Source organism: Crocuta crocuta, unplaced genomic scaffold, assembly GCF_008692635.1.
Source record: "Crocuta crocuta isolate KB4526 unplaced genomic scaffold, BGI_CrCroc_1.0 scaffold180, whole genome shotgun sequence".
Lineage (NCBI taxonomy): Eukaryota > Metazoa > Chordata > Mammalia > Carnivora > Hyaenidae > Crocuta > Crocuta crocuta.
Window position 1 is genome coordinate 4437736 of NW_027527549.1, and position 24400 is coordinate 4462135.

Below are 24400 nucleotides of genomic sequence, written 5' to 3' on the forward strand. Positions count from 1 at the left end.
GTGGTAGTGAGAATAAACACAATGGGATAGAGCTTTAATGAGACTCAAAAGTAGCTCTTTATTAGTGTTAAAGTCATATATTCATAAATGTGTCAATAAGTAATAATACTACTGATATGGTTGCTTGATGCTCTTAAAAACATACAAACTTTTAGTAGGGTAAATGCTACTAAGATAGGCTACCTCATTTGAATCAATGCTGAAAATGTCAGACACAAACAGCCTCTTCTGACTCTACTTATGTAGACAAAAAGCTATTCAATTTTGAGAAAATTTGGCAAAGGTGACAGAAAACTGACAATATAAGCAAGGGTTGGCTTCACACCAACAGCAGAAAAATCCCCCAATGAAAAGTTTATTGGGGAAAAAGCCTATGCTTAGGACAAAGCATTTTCCTAGTTAGTGCAGTGTTGAAAGATACTACCGAGTTCACTAAATCATACGAATTGTGTTACTACCATATTGCAATAAAAGGATGCCGTGCTCATAGGCAGTGCCCTACAGAGTAGTCAAGATACTACACCAGGGGAGGGAGAGCTCCTGGCACTTCTTACCCGGGCATCATATTCAAGGACAAAAGGAGGAAAGTCAATTTGCTCTGGTGATATGGCAGCAAACAGCTGGTGGAGGCTGTCCACGTGGTGGATTTTGTCCTTCAGTCCTGAGACAGAGAAGGTGGTAAAAAACCATGTTGATACCTGATGAATAGAAGAGAAAAGCAATTTAAGCCGAGGGGCCAGAGTTAGGAAAGCAAAACCTGATTTTGAAAAGTTATATGAGATAGAAACTATTTCAAAACTGAAAATAATGTCAGAAAAAACTTAGAACGAGCAATGTTTTTCAAAGTGCAGGCTGCAGTTCATCAGTGAATTATGCAATTAGTTTAGTGGACTATGAAGAGAATTAAAAACAACCACAATAAAAAGGAAACCTGCTAGAGTAACAATTACCAGGGAACGTGATAAGGGGACAGAGCAAAGTGTTTTGTGAAACTTTTGTTTCTGTTAGGTGTCTGTATGCGTCTATGTGTGTAATGTGTTGTCATGTAGTATATGCTTCTTACTTTGCGTTGTGGGCAAAAAACCCTGCATTATGGTTGAATGAATAATTGTTTCAGTGGTACTCTGAAAACAGTTAACATCTCCAAATCTCATAAACTCTTCAGTTTTTCAAATGAGACAGCAAAGAAAATTGTTTCCAATATTTGATACATTTATTTTTCATTTGACATGTGGCATGCAGTCTTTCTTAGTCCATCAAAGTGAATCTTCTGTGAATGTGAAGCCATCTTTGCTCGTTTCACTTTATAACATGCAAACCCTCTGTAAGAGCTAGTCTGCAAAATTTTTTGGTTCTAAAGACAGCTGGAACTCACACATTATTGAGTTATTATCTCTCTAAATTGCCAATCTAATCAGTCATGTTTACCAATGGCTTCCACAGCAGCTCTGTGAGGTAGGTACAATATTGTCACTTTCCTTACAGAAGGAAACACTACAAAGGTATAACTGGGCATGTTATAAATACACTTTGGGTATCTGCCACTGAGGTCAATCATCTTGTTAATTTCTTTTGGATACTCTTACCACATTTTCCAGTTTGTTCACACCTTTCACATATTTCAGGCCCCTAATCTGATACACCTCCTTCACACTTTATTACAAGAAAAGGCATGAAAGAGCAGAGATAACACTGCACTTACTTGGATCCTGTCCAAATTTGCAGAACTTGGAAGAGACTAATTTCAATCATTATTTCTCCCTTCCAGCTCCAGATTATCCCTTCTATTGAGTTAATACCGGAAATTTACATTGCATTTAGAGCGCTTATTCCTGCTTCTGAGGACTTCAGTTTCTCATGTCCATTTCTAGAATTTCCCTAGTACTTGGCAGACAACCATAGAATAATAGTCTAATGTTTTTTGAGACACAGACAGAACCAGCATTCCCCAAGTATTTGATAAAGAATGAATAAAGATAGGACTTATTTTACAATGATTTTTATAGCTTGAGACACTATTCTATTTTAGCTACACTACCAATGACTGGCATAGGCCTCAAATATTAACATTAGCCTTTCCACACACCCCCACCCTCACCCCGAATCTTACCAAGTATATTGAAAGGGGAGTGATGGAGGGGAGGGGAGGTATTTGGCTTTGCAAGAACTAAGCGAGTTAATTTAAATCAAATTTAATAGTCACTTAACTACTACCCCAAATGAGTTATTGACATCAGTTTCTTTAAAGCACATGAATATACCTCATGAATGTAAACTTCTGCAAACGAGGCTAGTGAAACTTGCAGATTAGGAGCAGCTCTCAGACTGGCCACGGAGGTAGCTAATAAACCAGTAAGGGCTACAGAGAGGTCACAGACATTTCACAGATTCTAGAAAGAGCTTAAGAAAATTAGAAGACTGTAGAGTCTGAGAAGACTCTGAAGAACCTGAAGGCTGTGTTAAGAGATTAAACATTTATGCAAGGCGTAAACATCTACTGGTCAGCCATGTGCTAAGCACCGAGTTAGTTGTAGGTGATACAGGATAACAATGACAGGGCCACTCCTCTAAAGGGAGCCTAGATTCTAGTAGAGAAGCTAGATACTAGGCAGGAGACTAAACTAGCCAAGGAAAAGTGTACTGACTGCAATGAATGGCCCACAGAGACATGTGAATACCTATGTATGCAAGGAGCCCCAGCCACTTGGAAAAAGGAAGAAACATACAGAGCTGTAAGGGCCTATGCAGAAGACTTCTGTGCCGCTGGTCTCTTGGTTTGAATCTTTTTACACGCTGCTTTTATGGTCCTGACATCCTTTCCTTCAATTCTTTGCCTGGCTAATTGCTCTTCAGAGCTCAGATCAAAATTCACTCCAACGAGGAGGCTTTCTTTTACCTTCCTCCACCCACAACTGGAAAATGAGCTTCCTTCTCAATATTCTAACAACACTTTGTTCACTCATGTTGCTGCAAAATTAGCAATAGTAGTATATTATCTGATTCTCTAAATAGACTGTAAACTCCCTAATGTGAGGAGTATCTTATTCAATACTGTATTCATAACATCCAAATAATGCCCAACCAAAAAAGTAAGGAATTTAATATGTGTTGGAAGAATTAACAAATGGAGTAGTAAGAGTTTTTGAGCTTATTACTTAATACTGTTTAGGGATGGTTTAATATTTCTTGATTCTAGAAAAATATATTGCCCTTCAATTGGTGCCTCAGTTTCTTCATCTATAAAATGAGTAAGTTAGAATTAATGGTCTTTAAGGTCCCTCTTAACTGCACAGTTCTATGAAAGCACTCTTGCCTATGCAACACCATACCATCATGGGGGGGGGTGAGGGTGGGGTGGTGGTAAACTCCAAGAGAAGGCTGTGTTGGGGAAGACCAGGCAGGGGTCTGTGAAAGAGAAACACATTTCTCTGTCACACTTTCTGCCATCACCTCCTTCACATTCTCCAGGTATCAGCAAGAGAAAATTACACAAAACTTTGACAGGAGTAGGAACTCAGTTAAAAGTTTTCTGTTCAGGGACACTCAGAGCATTGTCTTCACTTTTTATTTTTTTTAATTTTTTAAAATTTCTGAGAGAGAGAGACTGCGTGAACACGGGAGGGTCAGAGAGAGAGGGAGACACAAAATCCAAAACGGGCTCCAGGCTCTGAGCTAGCTGTCAGCACAGAGCCCGACGTGGGGCTTGACCTCACAAACCATGAGATCATGACCTGAGCCAAAGTCGGACGGTTAACCAACTGAGCCACCCAGGTGCCCGTCTTCACTTTTTAAAATTTTAGTTTTAGGGGCTCCTGGGTGGCTCAGTCGCTCAAGCATCTGACTTTGGCTCAGGTCATGATCTCATGGTTTGTGAGGTCAAGCCCCACGTCGGGCTCTGTGCTGTCAGCTCAGAGTCTGGAGCCTGCTTCGGATTCTGTGTCTCCTCTCTCTGCCCCTTGGGGCTCATGGTCTGTCTCTGTCTGTCTCTCAATAACAATTAAATGTTAAAATTTTTAAAAAAAATTTAGTTTTATATACCTTAACTTTTAATTTTCAATTATTTGCAAGTCATATACATTTACACAGGTAAATCTGTATTACTTAATGTCTGCTATTTTAACAAACTGAAGAAAACATAAAACTTGAAAAAGGACTGCTTTGATATTTTGTGAATGCCAGAAATTCTTTCACCCAATTATTCACAAATGCAAAGCCAAGAAACAGAATCATAAAATAATATAAACTAGAAGACTGTTTACACACGTATGCACTAATCAATTGAGCCAGAATCAATGGTGGGTTTAAATTCTGTTAGTTTGCCTTGTATTAGTAAACTTCAAAGAAGAAAAAGAGTAGTGATTTATATGAGCAATCATTTATTTCCACTTTGGTGGAGTGGCCTGGAAGAGATCTGAGAGGAGTATCAAAATCAGAAAAATGTGATTCGATTGTTTTATTAGCCATTGATTTCATCTTATTATTTTATAATTACAAACACCCCATTTAGAGTTCTTGACTTACTATAAAATGATGGTGGGTTTCATTACACATGGGTTTTATTCTCTCAATCCTAATTTTCCCCATCCCAAAATGTTATAAAGAGGTAACATAACATTTTTCACTTTATACATCTGGTCTTCAGCCTCCGCCCAGCCTGCCACTGACTCCTGAAACACTTCCAATGTGTGACAGCCAAGGCTAGTGGCTCTAACATTGACATTTCTGGTAATGTGTTTCCATCAAAGTTGCAGGATGGATAGTTATATCTAGACTTTGTGTATGGAGAAGGAGGGATTAAAGCCATAGCTTAGCAAACAGTGGCTACATATTTTTATAAGTCTGGTATAAAGGAACACTATTCTGGTAAGTCTGAATTTGTAACAAATGTAAAGAAAATTATGAAAATGTTCAAAACAGTCACTAAAGTTGAAGGATTTTACAGTGCATACTAGCATAGCCACCACTCAATCATTAACACTTTCCTTATGTTTTCTCTAGCACATAGTTATCCATCCGTCTATCCATCTGTTGCTATCTTACTTTTTTGCATTTCCAAGTAAATGACAGACATCACGAAGCTGTCCTCAAATACAGCATTCAGATCTTTAACTACAGTTCAATGTTCACTCAGTTTCTTTGCTGTAAACTTTACATTCAATGAAGTGCACAGATTTTAAGTGTACTTTTACTGTTTAGCCAAATGCACACATTGGAGAAGCAAAAACTCCTATTACGTTAGAAAACATTTGCATCACCCCAGAACGTTCCCTCATGCTCCTCTTCCCTGAGGGCCCTCTCCACGGAGGCAAACAATGTTTTGATTTTTTTCTACCATGGATTAGTTTGGTCTGCTCTAGAACTTCATATAAAAGGATTCATACAGTACAGATTTTATGTTAAAGGTTCTCCTACCTGGTAATGTTTTTAAGATTCAGGCATATGGTTTTGTCTGTCGATAGTGTGCTCTCTTTCACTGCCAAGGAACACTGCATTACGAGAATATACTAGAGCTTAATTATTCATAATCCTATTGATGGGTGCCTGGCTGTTTCCAGTCTTTGGCTGCAATGACTAAAGCTGCTATGAACATTCTTATAGAAGTGTTTTTTGGCACATATGGTTTCATTTCATTTGGGTAAATACTTAGTGGCATTGATGGGTCACAGACTAGGTATATATTTAGTTTATAAGAAATTTTCATAACTCTTTTCAAAGTAGTTGCAGGATTTCCAACTCCCTCTTATGATGTAGGAGAATTCCAGCTGCTTCACATCACCGGCAATATTTGGCATTGCCAGTCTTCCTAATTTTAGCTATTCTCGTGGCAGGGCAGCAGTATTTGCTTTTAAAAAAATGTCTCTTTTAAAACATAACTGATATATAATAAACTGCACATATTTGAGGGATAGAATTTGTTAAATGCTGATATACGTATAGACCCGTAAAACCATCATCATAATCAAGAAAAAGAACACAGCCATCAATTCCAGAGGTTCTCAGGGTCCTTTGTCATTCTCCCCCCCAGCTCTCCTCCCCCTCCTCCCTGTCCGCAGGTAATCACTGCTCTCCCTTCCGTAATTACACATTCATTTGCATGCCCTAGAATTTTATATGAGCAAAATCATACAGCGTGTATACTGTCTGGCTTCTTTTACTCAGCATAATTATTTTGAGATTCATTCGTGTTGTGGTGCGTATCGATAGTTCATCCTTTTCATTACTGAGTAGTATTCTAGTGTATAGCAGTTTGGTTATCAGTTCTCCCAGTGATGGGCATAGAGAGTCGTTTGTGTACAAGTCTTTGTTTAGAGTATTTTCATCTGTCTCAGGTAAATACTAGGAGTAGAACGGCCAGATCACATGGTTGGTGTACGCTTAACTCTTTAAATAAACTGCCAGATTGCATTCCAAAGCTTCTGTAACATTTTATATCAGATTTTTATATTTTATATCAGATCAGCACTGCATCAGAATACTAGTTCTTCCACATTCTCACCAACATTTGCTGTGGTCAGTCTTTAAAGTCTTAGCTATTCTAACAGGAGTGCAATGATACCTCATTTTTATTTAATGTGCACCTTCTTAATAACCAATTATATGAAACAACTTTTTTGTGTGCTCATCTGCCACCTATATATTTTCTTTGGGGAAAGGTTTGCACAAATCTCTTGCCCATTTCTAAATTGAGCTTTTCCTTATTAGTGATTTCTGAGGTTTCTTTATTCTGAAGAGAAATCCTTTATCAGATAAATGCTTTATTTGCAAAGATTTTCTCTCAGGCTGCAGCTTGTCTTTTCACTCTCTTAACCATCTTTAAAAAGGCAGAAGTTTTTTAAATTTGATGAAGTCCAATTTCTTTTATGGATTGTGTTTTGGTGTTGTATCTAAGAAATTTTTGCTTTACTCAAGGTCACAAAGCTTTTCTCTTTTCTTTTTAGAAGTTTAATATTTTTACATTTTACAATTTAGGTCTTTGGCCCATTTCCAGATAACATTTGTATGTGATGCAAGACGTAGATCAAAGTTATGATTTTTTTTGTTTGTTTTTTGTTTGCATATGGATTGCTGTTCCAGTACCATTTGTTGAAGAGAACTCTTTTTCGACTGATCTGACTATACACTTTTCTCAAAAACCAGTTAACTCCATACACGTGAATCTATCTCAGGATTCCCTATTCTGCTCCACTGATCTCTATGTCTATCTTTATGCCTAATACCTCGCACTGTCTTCAGTACTGCAGTTTTATAATAAGCTTTAAAAGCAGGGAGTATTGGTCCTCCAATTTTGGTTTTCTCTTAAAATTATTTTGGCTCCATTAAAAAAAGGCGGGGTGGGGGGGGCACCTGGGTGACTCAGTCAGTTAAGCATCCAACTTCAGCTCAGGTCATGATCTCACAGTTTGTGGGTTTGAGCTCCATGTCGGGCTTTGGGTTGACAGCTTGGAGCCTGGAGCCTGTTTCTGATTCTGTGTCTTCCTCTCTCTCTCTGCCCCTCCACCACTCATGCTCTCGCTCTCTCTCTCTCAAAAATAAATAAACAGCAAAAAAATAAAAAATAAAAAAACATTTTGGCTCTTTTAGGTTCTTTGCATTCTTGCCGGTCAATTTCTACAAAAAAACTTGCTGAACTTTTGACTTGCAATGAATCTGCACATTTAGCAAGCACTGAGAATTTAACAATATTGTCTTCTAGTCCCCAAATACAGCATGTCTTCCTTTATTTATGCCTCTCTCTCATGAATGTTTTGGAGTATACATAACTTGTACAGTGCATGAGTCTTTCACATCTTTTGCTGTATTTACCTGTATTAATTTACCAAATTAATATATCTGGATGCTAGTGTAATAACAATACTTTTTAAATTTCATTGGATTGTTTCTTGCTAATATACACAACTGATTTTTGAACACTGATCTCAAACCCTGAAGCCTGGATTAAACTTCCTTATTAATTCTACTAGTTTTTCTGAGGGTCTGGCGGGGTCTTCTACGTAGATGCTCATGTCATCTGTGAGTAAAGATGGTATTATTTACTCCTCTCTGTCTCTAGAGGCATTCTGTTTCTTGCCGTATGGCAGTGGTTAGAACCTCTGGTACAATACTGAATAGAAGTGGGGATGGCACACATTCTTGCAAAGACCAAGCTGATCCTTCTGTCTCCATTAGAGAAAAATGTCACTAGCCACTGGGTGGACAAAATATACATGGACGATGAGAGGTGGGGAAATAGTCCAGTGATATCTTTAAGTGTTACAGAAAGAAAAAACTTAGTCACCCACTAAGCCTAACAAAATAGCAGAAATGTTGATACAAGAGATGTTATCTGAGAACACCATGTAATCAGAACTTTACTGAACAAAGAAAGAGCAGGAAAACCCTTTCATTTAACTGAATGCTCCACACTGTACTTCTCTTTTCTTTTTTTTAAAGCCTGGCCAAACAGCATTCTCATAAGCATTTAATTAGCACTACTATGCTCTTCTAACACCGAGGAAACAAAAAGAAAACTTGCAATTTTTAAAAGGATTACTTAAAGTATTTCAAACAAATTTTTAAATGTTTATTTTTTGAGAGACAGAGTGTGAGTGGGGGAGGCACAGAGAGCTGTCAGCACAGAGCCAGATGTGGGGCTCAAACTCAGGAACTGAACTGTGAGATCATGACTTGAGGTGAAGTCGGACGCTTAACCGACTAAGCCACCCAGGAGCCCCTTTCACGCAAATTTTAAGATGAGAAATTCAACAATTCTGTAAACAATGAGACATTGCATAGTGAAAAACATTGTCTCAATGAAGTCTTCACTCATCTCTTTTTACTATGAAGTATAATGAGGACTTTTCACTACATATCTTACTTGATTTCTCCCCAGCGCTTTAAAATAACGACAACTTCTACCGTCTTCGATGCTTTTCCTGTCCACTGGCTCCCACAACATTAGTCTATCCTGGCCCGCCTGATGAGGTTTACATTACTTCTCCTTGGTCTCCTTCCTTGATCCCAGGGCTCTGACTCTAGTAGTCTTCTTTGTGATTTTATTCATTAACATATTTAAAGAACTAAAGCCCCATTTACTTGATGGAGACTCAAATTTATATCCTAGTCCATGACTGCCTTTATATGACAGCTGGAAGTCATGGAGGACAAGTCCTTTCTCTCATCCCTACTCTTTTAATAAGTAAATAAATCCTGGGTTTTATGCTGAAATAAATCCTATTTTCTCCAAACCCCACTGATACAGTCAGATTTTCTTTTTCTTTTTCTTTTTTTTTTTTGGCTAGATGGGAGTTTGGCCACCTTTTGCAAAGAACTCCATAGTAAGTATTTTAGGCTTCCTATACGAACATTGTAAGAAAATATCGTTAGGCAGGCCTGAAGGACAGTGGTGTGCTATACTTGAGGCAGGCAATATGGAAGTGGTCCAGGAGGTAGTGGTGTCCTTTCAGGTACAAGATGGTGGGGCGATGAACTAAAGTAGAGGCGGGAGGACTACCGGCACAGGCATGGATTTGGACGGTCGGGAGCACACAGAACTGATGTATCATGATGCGTTCCTGGCTCCTGGCTTAGGCACCTGAAGGGCAGTGGTCCCACTGCCCTAGAACAGGAAATATAAATAGCGGTCTGGGAGTGAGCAGGGGAACACAGGAGTTATTCTGTGTTTAAAATGCTGAACTTCAGGGTCCTATAAGACATCTAAGTGAAGATATCTAAGCAACAGCTCAACATGTGTGTCTGAGCACAGGAATGATGACGAGGAGGAGGAGGAGGTTAACATTTACTGAGTGTTTACTACAGGTCAGGTAAAATTTTAAACGTTTTGCATGTATTAACTAATGCTACCCTTCCACTAACCCTACAAGGTGAGCACCATTATTATTTCCCCACTTTATACAAGATGAAATTAAAGCACAGAGGCTCCACTACTTGTCTGAGATGATGAACTGGTAGATGGGAGAGCTGGGATCAAAAGCTGAGTGTCGACTCATGCTCTACACAGTAGGCTCCCCTGCCTCCCAGGCATGTATTTAGGAACTGCACATATACTCGAGGCTCTTGGCGAAGACACAGGAATGCAACAAGGTACAGAAGGGAAGAAAAGGCCAAGGGCCTGGGGACACTAACACTCCACGGATGAGCAGGAGCAGAGAGAGGGGGCAGCACGGGAGACGGAGGAGCAGCACCTCGAAGTGCGAGAACACTCAGCAAGTTTCGAGAAGGCCAAGACCAAGCGTTTCCAGGAATTAGGGACCAGCTGTGACGAAGGCTGCAGGGACAACAGGTGGGATGAAGATGACCAGTGGTTCTGCTGTGAGTGGCTATCGCTGCCCGAGTGGAATCTGAACCAGAGACGGGAGGAATTTAAGGTGGATAAAAAAACGGAGACAGTGAGCGCAGAATGTAGGTCCCACTAGAAAATTCTAGTTGTGAAGGGGAAGAGATATAAGTGGAGGCGTTAGCATGTTTAAAAGTTGATGACTTAGATCCAGAAAAATGGGAGGAGAAAGACAAAAATTGCTGAAGAGAATTCCTGAGGAAACGGAAACGTGTTGTGCAGCTACGAGTGGAGGCTCCACAATTAAAATGTCTAGATTCAAATCCAGCCTCCATGACTTCGCTGCTTCCCTCAGAAAACTTATTTAACCTCTCAGCGCATCAATGTCCTTGCCTAGAAAATGGGCACAGCACTACCACTTACTTCACAGACACAAGGCTTAAACAAGAGAATGCGTGGGAAGAGCCGGCACGTGGGAAGTGCTCGGAAACATCCGCTCTTACTACTCCGGGAACCAGATCACAGGCAGGGGGGCTGCCCTTCCTGCCCTTCATGAAGAAGTAACGACATTTTTTTGCGACAGAAAAGGAGGCAATGATAGGAACAGATGTCGGGTAAGTCTGGGGTGGGAGGAAGAGGACGGGAAGCTTATTACTGATGTTTTCGATGTTCTTGGTCAAGACCAAGGCAAAGCCCACTGCTGGAATGAGGAGCTGCTTGAGGAGAGAGGAGAGCCTTGCCGGGACACTGTCCAGGGAAATACCAGGGCGCCTTAGCAGTGAAAGCTCCGTGTCTGCTTCGAAGCCCCAAATCACACGGCTCTAAGATTTCTCCGCTCGTGTCCGACAGCCCAGACACAGAGTGAAGGAAGCCAAGTGATGAAATGCCTCATGATAGGCTTGACCGAACGAGTGTGATGAACGACCCAGAGAGGTGGGGTACCATGGGCATTAGCAGCGGCGACCGCAGTGGTAGAGCATGGGCTTCAGGCCAGACAGGGAAGAAAATAAAGGCCAAAAAAAAAAAAAAAAAAAAAGATATTTTTAGAAAAAATAAAAGAACCAAGGGAATACATGTATTGATGAAGTCAAGATTCAGGACTAGATATCAGAGATATTAGGGGTCTAATTGTGAGCAAGATAGCTGCAATCTAGCTCTCACGAATCCTGCAGCCTAGCAGAAAACAGAAAATTAGACAAGTAATTGCAATTAAAAACTAAAATCTTAACGGGGGTACGGGGAGTACAATGCAGGTGTACCTACTAGTTGGCAGAATTGGTCAGGGAAGACTTTGTGTGGAAAGTAACGACTGAGCAGAGATCTGAAGGACAAACAGAAGTTAGCACAAGAACTGTATTCCATGTCAGGAGCAGGAGCAGAGTCCAAAAGAACACAGAGCACGAAGAGGCAAGACCTGAGAAGCTGAGAGCTCGTATGCATTGCCTACAAAGATACTAGAGTTAACACGGGACCACGGCATTAGGCTCACAACTAAAAATCACTTAAAAGTAACAGGAGACAAAGAAATTAACAGTCACAGTGGAGATAGTAAGAACTAAGATGGTGAAATGTATCTTAAACTACTGGCATGCAGTGCACTTAAATTCAAGATTTAGCTGATGAGAAACACACTGTACCTTTGAACGAAATGTCGGATGAACGAAATAAACAGCCTTCAAATTCCTCTTGTATCTAATACAAAATAAAAACAAGGGTCAGTATGCCATGTTATGGACAATTAACTCTTTCCTGGAAAACAAATATATTCACAAAGGAAAAAAAATTAAAAAGAGCTCTAGTATAAATATTGGATTTTTGGTGAAATGTCAAAAAATAATTCAGAGAACATTTCATTGTTTAAAGTATCTGTTTTGTAGAAGACAGGGTTTCCCTTGGCTGTGACAGAGCCATCTATAGGTAGAGGAAAGTAAAGTTGTACTTAACAAAAGTTATCGTGTGCCATTTTTTTATACTGTGCTAGAATTTCTGGAATCAGATTGAATTATAAAACTCACGGGTCACTGGGTCAAATGAAATAATATTTATAAATGTATTTTCAGAAGGGTCACACACTTTATTAATAAAGGTAGTATTTTGTTACTTTATATACAAAGACTGGTAATGACCCCAACCCTTTCGCAAGATATTTAAAAGCAGCAAAAAGTTTACATGTGAATTTACTTAAATGCAAAATACACTGGAGATAAGGATGGCCTCCTAATATTAAAATATCTGATCTATAGGTGATAAAAATTTTTGTTACGTGAAGTATCTTTTCACAGAATACCCAGCAATGTTTACTAGTGATTAATATGAGGGAAGAAAGAAGCTATCTCCCCTCTTCAAAATTTGCAAAAATAACTAACTTGACATCAACAACATCGTAGAGTTTCTTTAGGAAGTCAGAGTCCAGGTGATTGTATTCGCTGGTCAGTGTGTGAAAATACACTAACACATATTCCTTCACAGCAATGTGATCCATTACATGGATGAAATATAAGAGAGCCTAGAAGAGAAAAAGAAGTAAAAGTAAGATCATCTTGCACAAGCAGTCATTTTCACAGAAGCCAAGAGAGGCAAAGCCTAGAAGGCGAATCTAATTGATGCCCCAGGCTCTGTAGATGGACATCTCAGACTAAGGAGTATCAATTCTCTTTGAAAAGAAGCTTCAGGAAAGTGAACCATATCAGCATTTGGTAGTTCTCAGAAATGCTACAGTAGGATCCCTTTCTGCTTTGTTCTACTTGCTGGAGGAGAACAATCAGTCTCTATCTGCTCAAATAACCCTTTACATACTCAAAAGAGTTCTTTGGTCAATTGCCAGGTTTTCCCTCTCTAGGATAATCAATGGTATCAGTATCATTAGAAGTACAATTTCGAGACTTCTGATCGTCCTTGAAGTTTCTGCTTGAAATGCAATGAAAATCCGTGGAGTCTCTACTGGGATACAGACTTACAGCTCCCATGTAACCAAGAATTATGACAGAAGGACGTGATGAGTGATGATGCCTACCTCCTGTGGCTCACTTGGAGGACTGGCTTTCTTGGCATGTTTAATGTTGGAATGAATGAGAAAGAGAGACCAGGTTTAGCCAGTAGATGGCAATGGGCCGGGCAGCATTTTTAGAACTCTGAAAGATTCAAATTTAATGTGACCCAGGATCACATTAGAGAAATATTTCATTACAAGAAGGATAAAATTTAAGGGAAACATTAAACACAAAGCAGAGATCCAATATGGGCAGGGCCAGGGTGACCCAGTGGCGTAGCTATAAACAATGGCATAGAGAAAGCTAAGAGTTAACCACTGAGAGATTGCCATCAAACAGGTGACTCAATTCTCCTCAGGAGAGTCCTGGGCATGTCCATGAGTGGACGAAGACGGATGAGCACCCAACAGCCACCAGAGCAGATGGAGGAGGACACCAAAAACACATAGTATCCCGCCAGTCTTCAGGTTTGACCTCACAATGTGTCTTGTCATATTACACGAAATGATACATCATGGGTGCCCAGAACACCAAGCAAGTGCACACCAAGATCAAAGGCGGAGACTTATGTGTTTATTGGGATGGATCACGTTACTAATGATGAGAATGAAAGTTATATCAGTTGTTGATGACATAAAACAAATGACTCCAAGTAGAAACTCAGTAATGACATCACTTGCATCAATTGAGCTTTTCCTGTGCATTTGTGTGTATTTTTTAGTATTATTTCTGCTTTTACCAGACTGCTTTTGGCCCTCTTTCTATCCATTCTCCACCCCATGCAGGGCAATTAAAACACCCATTTTCAGCTTTAAATTCCCCAACTTAAATGTTTTTCATTATAAGGGAGAATAGCCACATGACAGAAAAATGTAGAAAACAAATTCTCTCCAAAACCATGACATCCATTTTGAAATATTTACATTTTGAGTTTTTACCTTTATGCTTAAAACAAAACAAGTTAAAGTCAGGGTACAGGCAATTAATTCATCACTCTTCTATTGATATGATGTTATAAATATTTCTAACCATAACTTTCAAGGGTCACAAAATACTCCATCTGTGGACACACCATAATTAATTGTTAGGACTTTAAGTCACAGTTTTGTGTTACAAACCACCCGTGGGAACATGCCATGTCCAACCAATGCTTCTGTAATTTTTTTTTTTTTTTTTACCTAAACACCAACGACCAGGAGCCCTAAGGGCTTAGCCAGAAAGCAATGATCTGCTTTTGTACAAATGTGTTTTATCTTAAAATTGTGTGCAATTTTTATATTTTCAGGTACATAATTTGTTACTATGGTTAAGAATGATTTATTAGTTAAAGTGATTTTCCTTTTTTGCAGTCACTTTCTAATGCACTGATGTCCTCAGAAGACCTACATATTTATCCTGTGGATTCAATGGTCTCCTGCCCAAGTATTCCAATTTGGGCAGCTTCAGGCTCCTTCCATACTCAGATTATTTCCTTGGTACAAATTCTCAGGAACAGAATCCCTGGGTCAATGGATGTGACCACCTTTATCATTTTAATTCATCTTTGATGACAATGATTATTATTTAAAACTTCAGGATAGTTTTAAAGGTGGGAAAAAAATCTCATTCTGATTCACTTTTCTTTGGGGGGATTACTAATCATTTTTATTTTTTATTTTTTTAAGTTCATTTATTTTTGAGAGAGAGGGGGAATAGAGGCTCTGAAGCGGGCTCCACACTAATAGCCCGGCACGGGGCTCAAACTCACTAACCATGAGATTGTGACCTGAGTCAAAGTCATAAGCGCAACTGACTGAGCCGCCCAGGCGCCCTGGATTACTGATTATTTTTAAAAGCATAACCATTTTCTTATTTTTATTTGCCAGTAATACCATTTTTCCTCTTATGAATCTGTCCTTTGCCTCCAAATGAAGGGGGTATGGAATTACGCCATCTTGGGATAACTACATCTCTGACTTCTCTTCAGGTGGATACTCAAGAGTTAATTTTTCTTTACTCAAGAAAAGCAGTATCTGATTGTTAGGACAATTATAACCTAGAGTGATTCCAACCCAGAACTCGCCAGCTACGCCATCTCTGAACGGAGCAGCTGCGTTTTTGGAGCTCACGTTACCGCATTCTCGTATTTTTGTTTCCCCTACAGAGCACACCAAACCCCTAACGTACTGAAGTGGTGCACATGCCAGCTTGCAGGCCCAGGGCTGCTCCGCTGCCCAGGCACACACACTTCTGCCTCCTCTCATATTCTAAGTCCTCATTCCAAATTCACATCCTACTAACCGTAATAATCAACATTAAGTGTAAAACAGAGCCTTTCCACGGCTTACCTTGTCCATATCTATTAATGTGACAGGAATGTTTCTTCCAACTACCACCATCACTGTGCGCCCACAGTTATCAACACCTGCGAACGGGAAATGTGATCAGCACCTGGAGACTTTATTCCAAGACTGGGCTCCAACATTAGAAAAACATTCAACACAAATATAAAAGACTGAAAATCAATATTTCATCTTCAGATTTCTTTTACTTTGTGGAAAACAATATATATGTATGTATTGTGTGTATATATATATATACATATATATATACACACACACACACATATTTTAGCTTTATGAGGTTTTGATGACTGCCCTTACTTTTAAGATAAAGGCTTCTTGCTGGTTTTAAATCAGGGATACCAAAGGTAACGCTGCAGGGCCAAGGCCTTTTTATAGATAAGTTTTAATAACATTAGTGATCCAGGAAAAACTAATTGGAACGCGACTCTGAAAATTAACAATTACTGTCTGAAAATGGAATGTAACGGAGAGAGTGGAAATCTGAGAAGTTTCACCATCTCCATCATATATTTAGACAAGGTGTGAATTTTGTATAGCAAGTGAATGGTATTTTTAAGAGCAGAAAAAAATGTTAAAAGGTAAAGAAAAGGACATTAAGAAGAAATAAAGTTGGCCAATGTAGAACTGCAAGATGAAAATTTTATAGGCAGAGATGTTATTTTTAAGATCTTGCTGAGCAAAAACTATCCCCATTAGTATAAAAACATTTTTTTTTCATAGGTAAAATGGAGAAAATCAGAGAAAAATGAAATGTCTAGTAGCATGCTAGGCGGAGTCCTTAAATAGGAAAAGGAAAGCTACTTACGCTCACCTGTTTGGTATAAGGCTTTTAGAGAAGCAATATCTGATAGATCCTCAGATCTTGCTTGACATAACCAGCGATTATAACTAGAGAAATAAAGGATATAATTATTATAATAACCCCTTGTAAATTAAATTTACAAATTTACAAATGTAAATTAAATTTACAAATGTTTCTTTCCCTAAATAATGAGGTTTTATTATAATGTGCAAGGAGTTAAGGAGGTCATTATATTACGCAGAATCTCAACCAATGTGTTACTGATAAACAAGTATGAGTCATGGAGAAAAGGAAGGTGTTCATACTATATGGTTTAAAAAAATCCTTTATGATCAGGACTATTCATATAAATGACAAAGACAGCAGGTATTCAAATGAACACTGTTTTCAAATATTATTTTCCCCTACTAAACAACATGTAGGGAAGGCCTAAAGCAGTTTTCCAAACAGATGTTCACTCATCAAACATGACTTACCGAGTGCTTATGAAATGATAGGTATTGAAATACTACCATGAATAGACCCTGTCAGTGCCCTCAAGTTTCTTTTTCAGAAGAAAAACAGTCAAGTATTTTACATGTTACAGGGACCACAAAGGAACTAGGTAATTTCACGTGGGAAGTCCCGGCTTATTTAATGATTGGTTAATCAAACCAGTTACACTGAGAACACAGAGAGCAGATCCCAGGGACCTTGGCTCAGCTTGGCTTTAGCTAAAAGGACACAGAGGCTGGAAGAGATGTTAAAGATCTCAAAGTGGGGAAATGACTTGCAAGGCTGAACTAGACTTAGTTATCAGCCAATTATTGCTAGAGGTGAATTTGAAGTTTACTCAGATTTCCAGATTTCCAGAAAGGTCAGTACTTTTTCTACTATTTCATACTGCTATTATTAAAATTCAAAGTGCTGCTTATTTGCAAAAAAAAAAAAAGTTTTCACAACACTGAAATCATGAAAAGTAACTTTGAAGCATCTAGATCACACAGGGCAACATCCCACAACATGAGGAAAACTAAAGTAGGAGAGGGAGACTTGGGTTCTAATCCTATCACTTCTGTGGAACCTTAGTAAATAAAGCTGTTTCACCTCTATGGACCTGCTTCCTCATCCATGAAGTGGTGCTCATATAGGACACCTTTCAGCCATAACATACACTCACACAACTAAGGGTATTTAATAGGAAACCTATTACATACGGATTGTAATCAACAAGTGGTATGCCTGCTAGTATCACAGAAATTGAACTGCCTGTGAAAAATACCCTTGCTATCACATGGTTCTATAGTTTAAATCTGGAAACTTACCTACCTATGCAAATTGAAAGGTGAAAGACAAAATAGCTTTCAACTCTGGCTTAAGACACAATTTGCAACTCAAGAAAAGACCTATGTTTATGGTCGTTCTCCTTTATCCCTCTGTGCTGTTCCATATTTTTACGCAGTCATTTCCTTGGTTATTCACACTAAATCCCCAAATGGTACTGTTTTCTGTCTTAATCTCACAGCAAGACTGAACAGAATAGATCTGAAGTGTCTTAAGAGTACCACAGGTCCTACCTAGCCTAAAACATGTAACAGGAATTCAGTAAACATCTGTTAATTTCTATACTCTATTCATGTATTCATTAGCTCATTCTTCAAAGATGCACTGTATGTATGCAAATGTCTGCATCATAGTAGGGACTCAAAGCTTTGCTGAATGAAATAATAAACATAAGGATTATTCAACATATTTTGGGAGGCTTGGAGAACGATAACAAAAGGCACTGGCTTCAAAGATTTTAAAGCTGAATATATGAGACAGACACATATTACAAATAACAAGCTTTGCAATACGATGGAATGAAAAAAAGCAGTCCAACAGACATCTAGAATTCTATCAGTCAAGTGTGCTCAGAGGAGGGCTGGCGGGGGTGCGGATGGGGGGAATGGAGTGGAGGCAAGATCCAGACACGCAGAATTAACTGCTCTTCTTTGAAGTCACAAACACTAGCAACAAAGCTTCATCCACTTACTGCCAGTGCTTGCATCTACTCTTTTAGACCGTGCGACAGAGAATGTGTCTTATTTGTCTGTATTCCCAGCCACTCTCCAGGGGAGGTCCTGACACTGAGTAATGATGTGTTCAATGGGATTCAGGTGCACAAACATCTTTAAACACTCTTTAAAAAACTGCTTATCTGATTACTTACACTGAATGAAGTAATAAGTACTTTGAAACCTCCTGACCAAAACAAAAGCGGGCACTCTCACAGTAACCTACGTCTAATCACTTCGTCACTCCCCTCCAATTCTAGCCCCTGCCCCACCCCCCCAACCAGTGTCTGGGATCGCAGGTTCATCATTTTCTTGCTTCCTTTTTTGTATCCTTTTTATTCATTTGTAGGTATTCCTAAGGAGCTTTTTGGAAAAAGTTTACCATGCTGTACGCAATCTTCTGGGTCTTACCTGTTTGACTTACTGGGCTGCTAAGATTTATTGTATCATGGGGGGGCAGTGTTGCTCATTCACTCTGCATACTATGTATGATGCAGTTGTACTACATGGAAAACTGTGGCTTTTTTTCATCCACTCTCCTACTGGTGGGCACCTGGACTGTTCCCAGGTTTTTGCTCCTGTGAACGTGTTATGATCAACTTACTTTACACGTGTCCTGGTCTATGTGTGCAGGACTTCTCTTGGGTGGCTACCTAAGGGTTGAAGTGCTAGGTTACGGGTATATTCGGTTTGGGGAGATAAGGCCAGAGCTCTTTTCCCAAGTGTTGTACCTACTTATACTTCTACTAGCAATGGATACAAGTTCCTGTGAATCCATGTCCTCGTCAGCACTTGGTACTGACAGAGGCTTTAACTTTTGCCAGTCTGGTTTGAAATGGTTACCTCATTTCTCTGGTCATTAATGATGCTGAGGTCCTGGTCATATTTATTGGACATTTCTTCTGTGAGCTGCCTGTTCATATTGTTTTTCTAGAGGGCTATTTGTTCTTTTCTCACATACATGTAGGAATTTTTTGCATGCTCTTGATCCCAATCATTTGCCAATTATGTTTACCGTGAATACTCACATCCCATAATTTGCTTTTCACTTTAAGATTCACTGCTGGTAAATTAAACAGGCAATGCAATCATTAGTTTGCATGTGCTGTTTTTTCTTTTTACATTGTGTGTAGTAGAAAAGATTTCTATGTTTGGAGAGTTTTGGAGTGGACTTTTGTATTCTGCTATACACTGTATCTAATCACTTTGTGTATTTCAGGTCTTGTCTTCTTTTCACATCTTCATTTCTAATGTTTTCATTCTTTTCTGTCACATGGCTATTTTTCTAATGTGACTTTAATGTGGACTTTGTTCTTTGGGATATTTCATGTCTCCCTGTTTCTACATTTAATTCTAAGTTGCAAGTTTCTCACTTTAAATTTTAATATGGAATTTTATTGAAAAAGTGGATCATGTGGTCTTGTTTTGTACTTTAAAAAATTTAGTAAAGTTTAATCCAAATGAATAAAATTGAATTAAATCATAAAAAAAAAAAAAAGATTCACTGCTCCGTTTGCCAAAGTTCTTAATTTTAATAGAATCAAACCTATTTTTTCTTTTACAGTCAATGCCTTTTAAGAAACCTGTCCTTTCTCCAAGGTATAAAAGACACTAACCTACAACTTTTTCCATAAGTTTTAATTTAAAAAAAAAATTAAGTCCTCAATCCATCTAAAATTGACTTTAGTCCATGGCATGAATCCTGAAACGGTACAAACTCTAAAATGTTTTGAACCTGGATCTGTGATTAACAACTTGAGATCCTAGAATAGATTTTAGCTGGCAGAATCCATACAAGCATATTCGTGGGGGAGAAGCTTCATAGCTTACATGTGATTCTTTGAAAGGTTTTATGATTCAGAAAAGGCTTAGTTTCTAAGGACGGAGATGAAATCCAATCCAACAACTCAGGACTGCAACCTTCATCTGGCTTCTTCTTTATTCTAATTAAGTCTCTTCCATTCCCACTACAGATCGTGGAAGTTTAATTTGATTACCTAGTCAACTCTCTTTTCCTTTAAATAAGTATTTGGGAGAAGGGAATAAAAGCAAAAGATGTTAGCTTTATCTCCTCAGCCAATAGAGAAACAATGCTTGTTTCCCTCATCTATTCAAAAAATATTTCAAAATTCCCATTACACTTCTTATAAACAACACCTCATTTTTTGCTATGGTTTCTGCACTTTTTTGCATAAAGACATACAATCTTTTACCCCAATCCAACAATCAAAACAAAATCTAACAAGGGAAACACCAACTCAAAATAGTTTGTTTTCTTAGAGTTTAGTCCAAGTAAGTGGATTTCTATTACCTGCTGGGTAAACTGCAATAATCATAGGTCAAATGTCACACAAAATATGGAACATGGCAGTGAAGGGGGCCACTAGAGTCCCCTGAAGGCAGAAATACTGAGTGGACAGCTTCTCAACTAAGGTTGGATGCTGTCCCCACAAAGCTAACAAAAGGCAATTTCTTCCAGTTAATCAATCACCATCCATGTGTATAACCACAAGTTGAATGATGAAGAAAATTTCTGCTAAATTACTCTTGAAAGACTAATGACTAACATATTTGGGTACAACCAGTAGCCCAGGGACAATTTTGGCTTTGGAATCAACATCAGCTTTCCTGACCTGATGCAACTGCCCACGCTAGACCTAGGGAGGACCCTTGTCACAGGCTCACTGCACCTGCAGTTTAAATAAGTTATTTGTACAATACATAGTTTAACACCTCTCTCCTCTGCAAGACCCTAAGCTCCATGAAACTGACACTGTGTCTGTCTTGCATGTCACTTCATTATGTTCTCAGCATGACACTTGGCACGTTAGTATGGGCTCAGAAGATACTTAATAATAAGGGAGATAAACTTTTTACTCTGGGAAATGACTTAAGAGTTGAAGGAAATTGGATCTTAAGCTGACGGAAGAACACTAATGAGAAAATTACTGTAAAATAATTAAAGCTGTTATTTCTGAAAAAGATGCTTCCTAATTTTTGCAAGTAAGCCAACTTCTATCGTATGATGTACCCAAATCACTGTCACAACTGGACAGAACACCTAGAAATATTAGCAAGGTTTTAGACAACATGTCTGATTTTTTCAGATGTTAAGAAGAATTACCGTGCAGAGGCAATGATGCAGTGAGGCAATGCTAGGCAAGCAATGAACTGACTCTATAATCCATGGGACCTGAGTTTTGTTGCTGATGGAAGAATAGAAAGCTTTCAAAAAGATATTGGTAACTAAAGACCTACTTCCTCAGAGATCAAAAAAAAAAAAAAGATCATTTGATCAACCTGATCAACTAACATAATTAACAGAAACCAGATTCATTATGTGTAAATAAAGCCTCAGACAAAACAAGAGAAATAAACTGAAAAAACGACAGCCTGCAATCTCAAACGCTCAACACATGGCAGAGTACAGAAGACCCATAGCACGGTTATATTATAAATTCTTAGACAAGGAGTCATCAAATCTCAAACTTTCGGTCTCAGACGCTTTGATGTTTATGTCAGTTATATCTACCAGTATTTACCACGTTTGGAATAAAAACAGACATGTTAAAAGTAATTATTTATAAATCCAAAAACAACAAAAACCTTTACATGAATGGAAGTGACTAAATTACAAAAGCCCCGTTTGGAGAGAAGAGTTAATACTCCTCATTGTGGCAAATCTCTCTAGATTCTGCCAGATTCTCACACCCGCTTCTACATCTAATCTACTGCAATGCCACACGGTAAGTAGCCTCTGGGAAATGCCACTGAACGGTGGGGGGTGGAGGGGGACAAGGGCAAATAGTCCGAGTGGCATTATAAAGCTGGTTTTGGTCTCTTAGGCTCCCTGAAAGAGTCTCTGGTTCCTTGCCCACCCTTCTGAGCCGCTGTTACTCCTCCGAGGTACCCTGCAGCACTGACATGAGACACCACCTCATCGGTAACCATCACAGACACTGGGCTGTGAAATCTGGAAACGTTTTGATTCAGACATAGCTTATCACTCAAGGGCACGGCGCCACAGAGGCACCTGGCCTGCTTTTCGGCGCAGGCTTTGGGAGCGACAGGCTGTTCGCTTCTATAGGCTGGCAACTGTGTTGACTACATAGTCATAGCCCAACCGCTGTTCAGAACATATCCCCAACATCTGAAGGCCCTGTGGCTCACTCATGAATTTTAAAACAGAGGGACTACCTTTGTTATCTCTGTATACTTCAATATCTAGAATACTATCTTGTACAGAGTAAATATCTAATGTTTTTTGAGCTGGAAATGTTTTCTGAACTATGTAACAAATGTGAATCCCAAGGGTAGATCAAGGCCCTCTACCAATAAGGACAATGCTTTCCATCCTGTATTCATACGCCTTTTTAGAAGCTACCCCTTTACCGAGGACTCCGGAGTGAAGAGATTTTAATACTGGCTTGAACTAGTCACTGAACTAGTCATTAAGTGAAACAAATTGCATTAAAGAGAGAAAGAGACACATAAAGACAAGTATCCAGTCCAAACACAAACTTCAAAATTTCCAGATTATCTATACCACTCATGGAGAAATGAAAAAGATATGAGGTGTGTGTGTCTGTGTGTAAAAGTGAGAGAGAGAGAAAGAGAGAGAGAGAACAGGTTGACTGATTTGAGAAAAGTGGTAACAATGCAGTTCTTTGTATATGAATACAAAAAATCTCAAGTCCTTTGCAGACTTGTGTGAAGTTGGTTTGTGTAAGTGGGCTCAAGAAGGTGGTGGAGAAGCGAGATGTGCCGTTCTCACCACTCAAAAGGCTCTTTCTCAGTGAGCTGTGACTCTGGGCAAGGCAGTCTTGGGGATGATTTACCCTCTATAAATAGGGGTTAGGCTACATCAGTGATTTAGGGCACACAAGAATCACTTAAGAAACTGGGACGCCTGGGTGGCTAAGTTGGCTGGGCATCTGACTCTGGCTCAGGTCATGATCTCACAGCTCGTGGGTTTGAGCCCCGCACAGGGCTCTGTGCTGACAGCTCAGAGCCTGGAGCCTGCTTCAGATTCTGTGTCTCCCTCTCTCTCCGATCCTCCTCTGCTCACACTGTCTCTCTCTGTCAGAAATAAATAAAACACTAAAAAAAAAAAGAAACTTTAGAAACTTTCCACAGAAGTTCTGATTCAGGGGGTTTGGTGTGGGGCGGACACAATTTTTGCAAGCAGCCCTGGTGATTCCAATGCTTCCAGACTGTGTGCTCCGCTTTGGAAAACCGTATTGGACAATTACCAACATTCCTTTAGACTACGGGTATTCATGAGAAACAACACATCAGTGGATCTTGAAGTGTGGCCCACAGTCTTGACACTTCTTCAGGGGGTTTCCAAAGTCAAAACTGTCTTCACAATCATACTGAAACATCATCTGCCTCTTTCACTGTGTTACATTTGCACTCATGGTGGAAAAACCACGGTTAAGTAAAACTGCTGGTGCCTTATGATGAACCACAGCGAGGCCCCGGCTGCACTAGCAGTCACCATGCTCATCATCGCCAAAATTCTCAGAGAACAACAACAACAATGCTAGTTTTATCTAAACAGGTCTTTGATGAGAAAGTAAAATTATTTTTGTTAAATCCACCCTTGGGAAGACATCTTTTGGATATTAATGTATCACAAAACAGGGCGAGAAGAACACCTGTACCTACCGAAGTAGGAGACTGTCTTGCAGAAGAGCACGTGTGACTCGTAAGCTGAACTAGTTGCTTTTTTTCACGGAACACTGTTTTTCTTCAAATACTGCCTGGCAGACAAACTGCGGTTATTCAACATGAGTCTCTGGCAGATGTTTTCTCAAAAATGAATAAAGTGACCCTGTCATTTCCAGAAAAACAACCAACGGTATTTCTTGCCAATGATAAAACTTAAAATTTAAAATATACATATAATTTTGGAAAATTTGTATCTATCACTGGAAGCTTGGAGCTCCTGT

The 24400-nt window shown here is 39.1% G+C and overlaps 1 protein-coding gene across 6 annotated transcripts in view; it reads right to left on the bottom strand.

The window, feature by feature from the left end:
• The window catches only part of GDAP2 (ganglioside induced differentiation associated protein 2), a 66645-nt gene that overhangs the window by 11785 nt on the left and 30460 nt on the right, over nt 1-24400 (bottom strand). For 5 of the 6 annotated variants that reach the window (XM_077767441.1, XM_077767421.1, XM_077767432.1 and 2 more), the window contains exons 9-13: nt 16420-16496; nt 15591-15667; nt 12640-12779; nt 11911-11965; nt 555-698 (exon numbers count right to left, since the gene is read on the bottom strand). In XM_077767441.1, the coding sequence (XP_077623567.1) occupies nt 555-698; nt 11911-11965; nt 12640-12779; nt 15591-15667; nt 16420-16496 (493 nt within the window). The remainder of the gene's footprint in view (nt 1-554; nt 699-11910; nt 11966-12639; nt 12780-15590; nt 15668-16419; nt 16497-24400) is intronic. The other variant, XM_077767465.1, reaches the window with a different exon arrangement.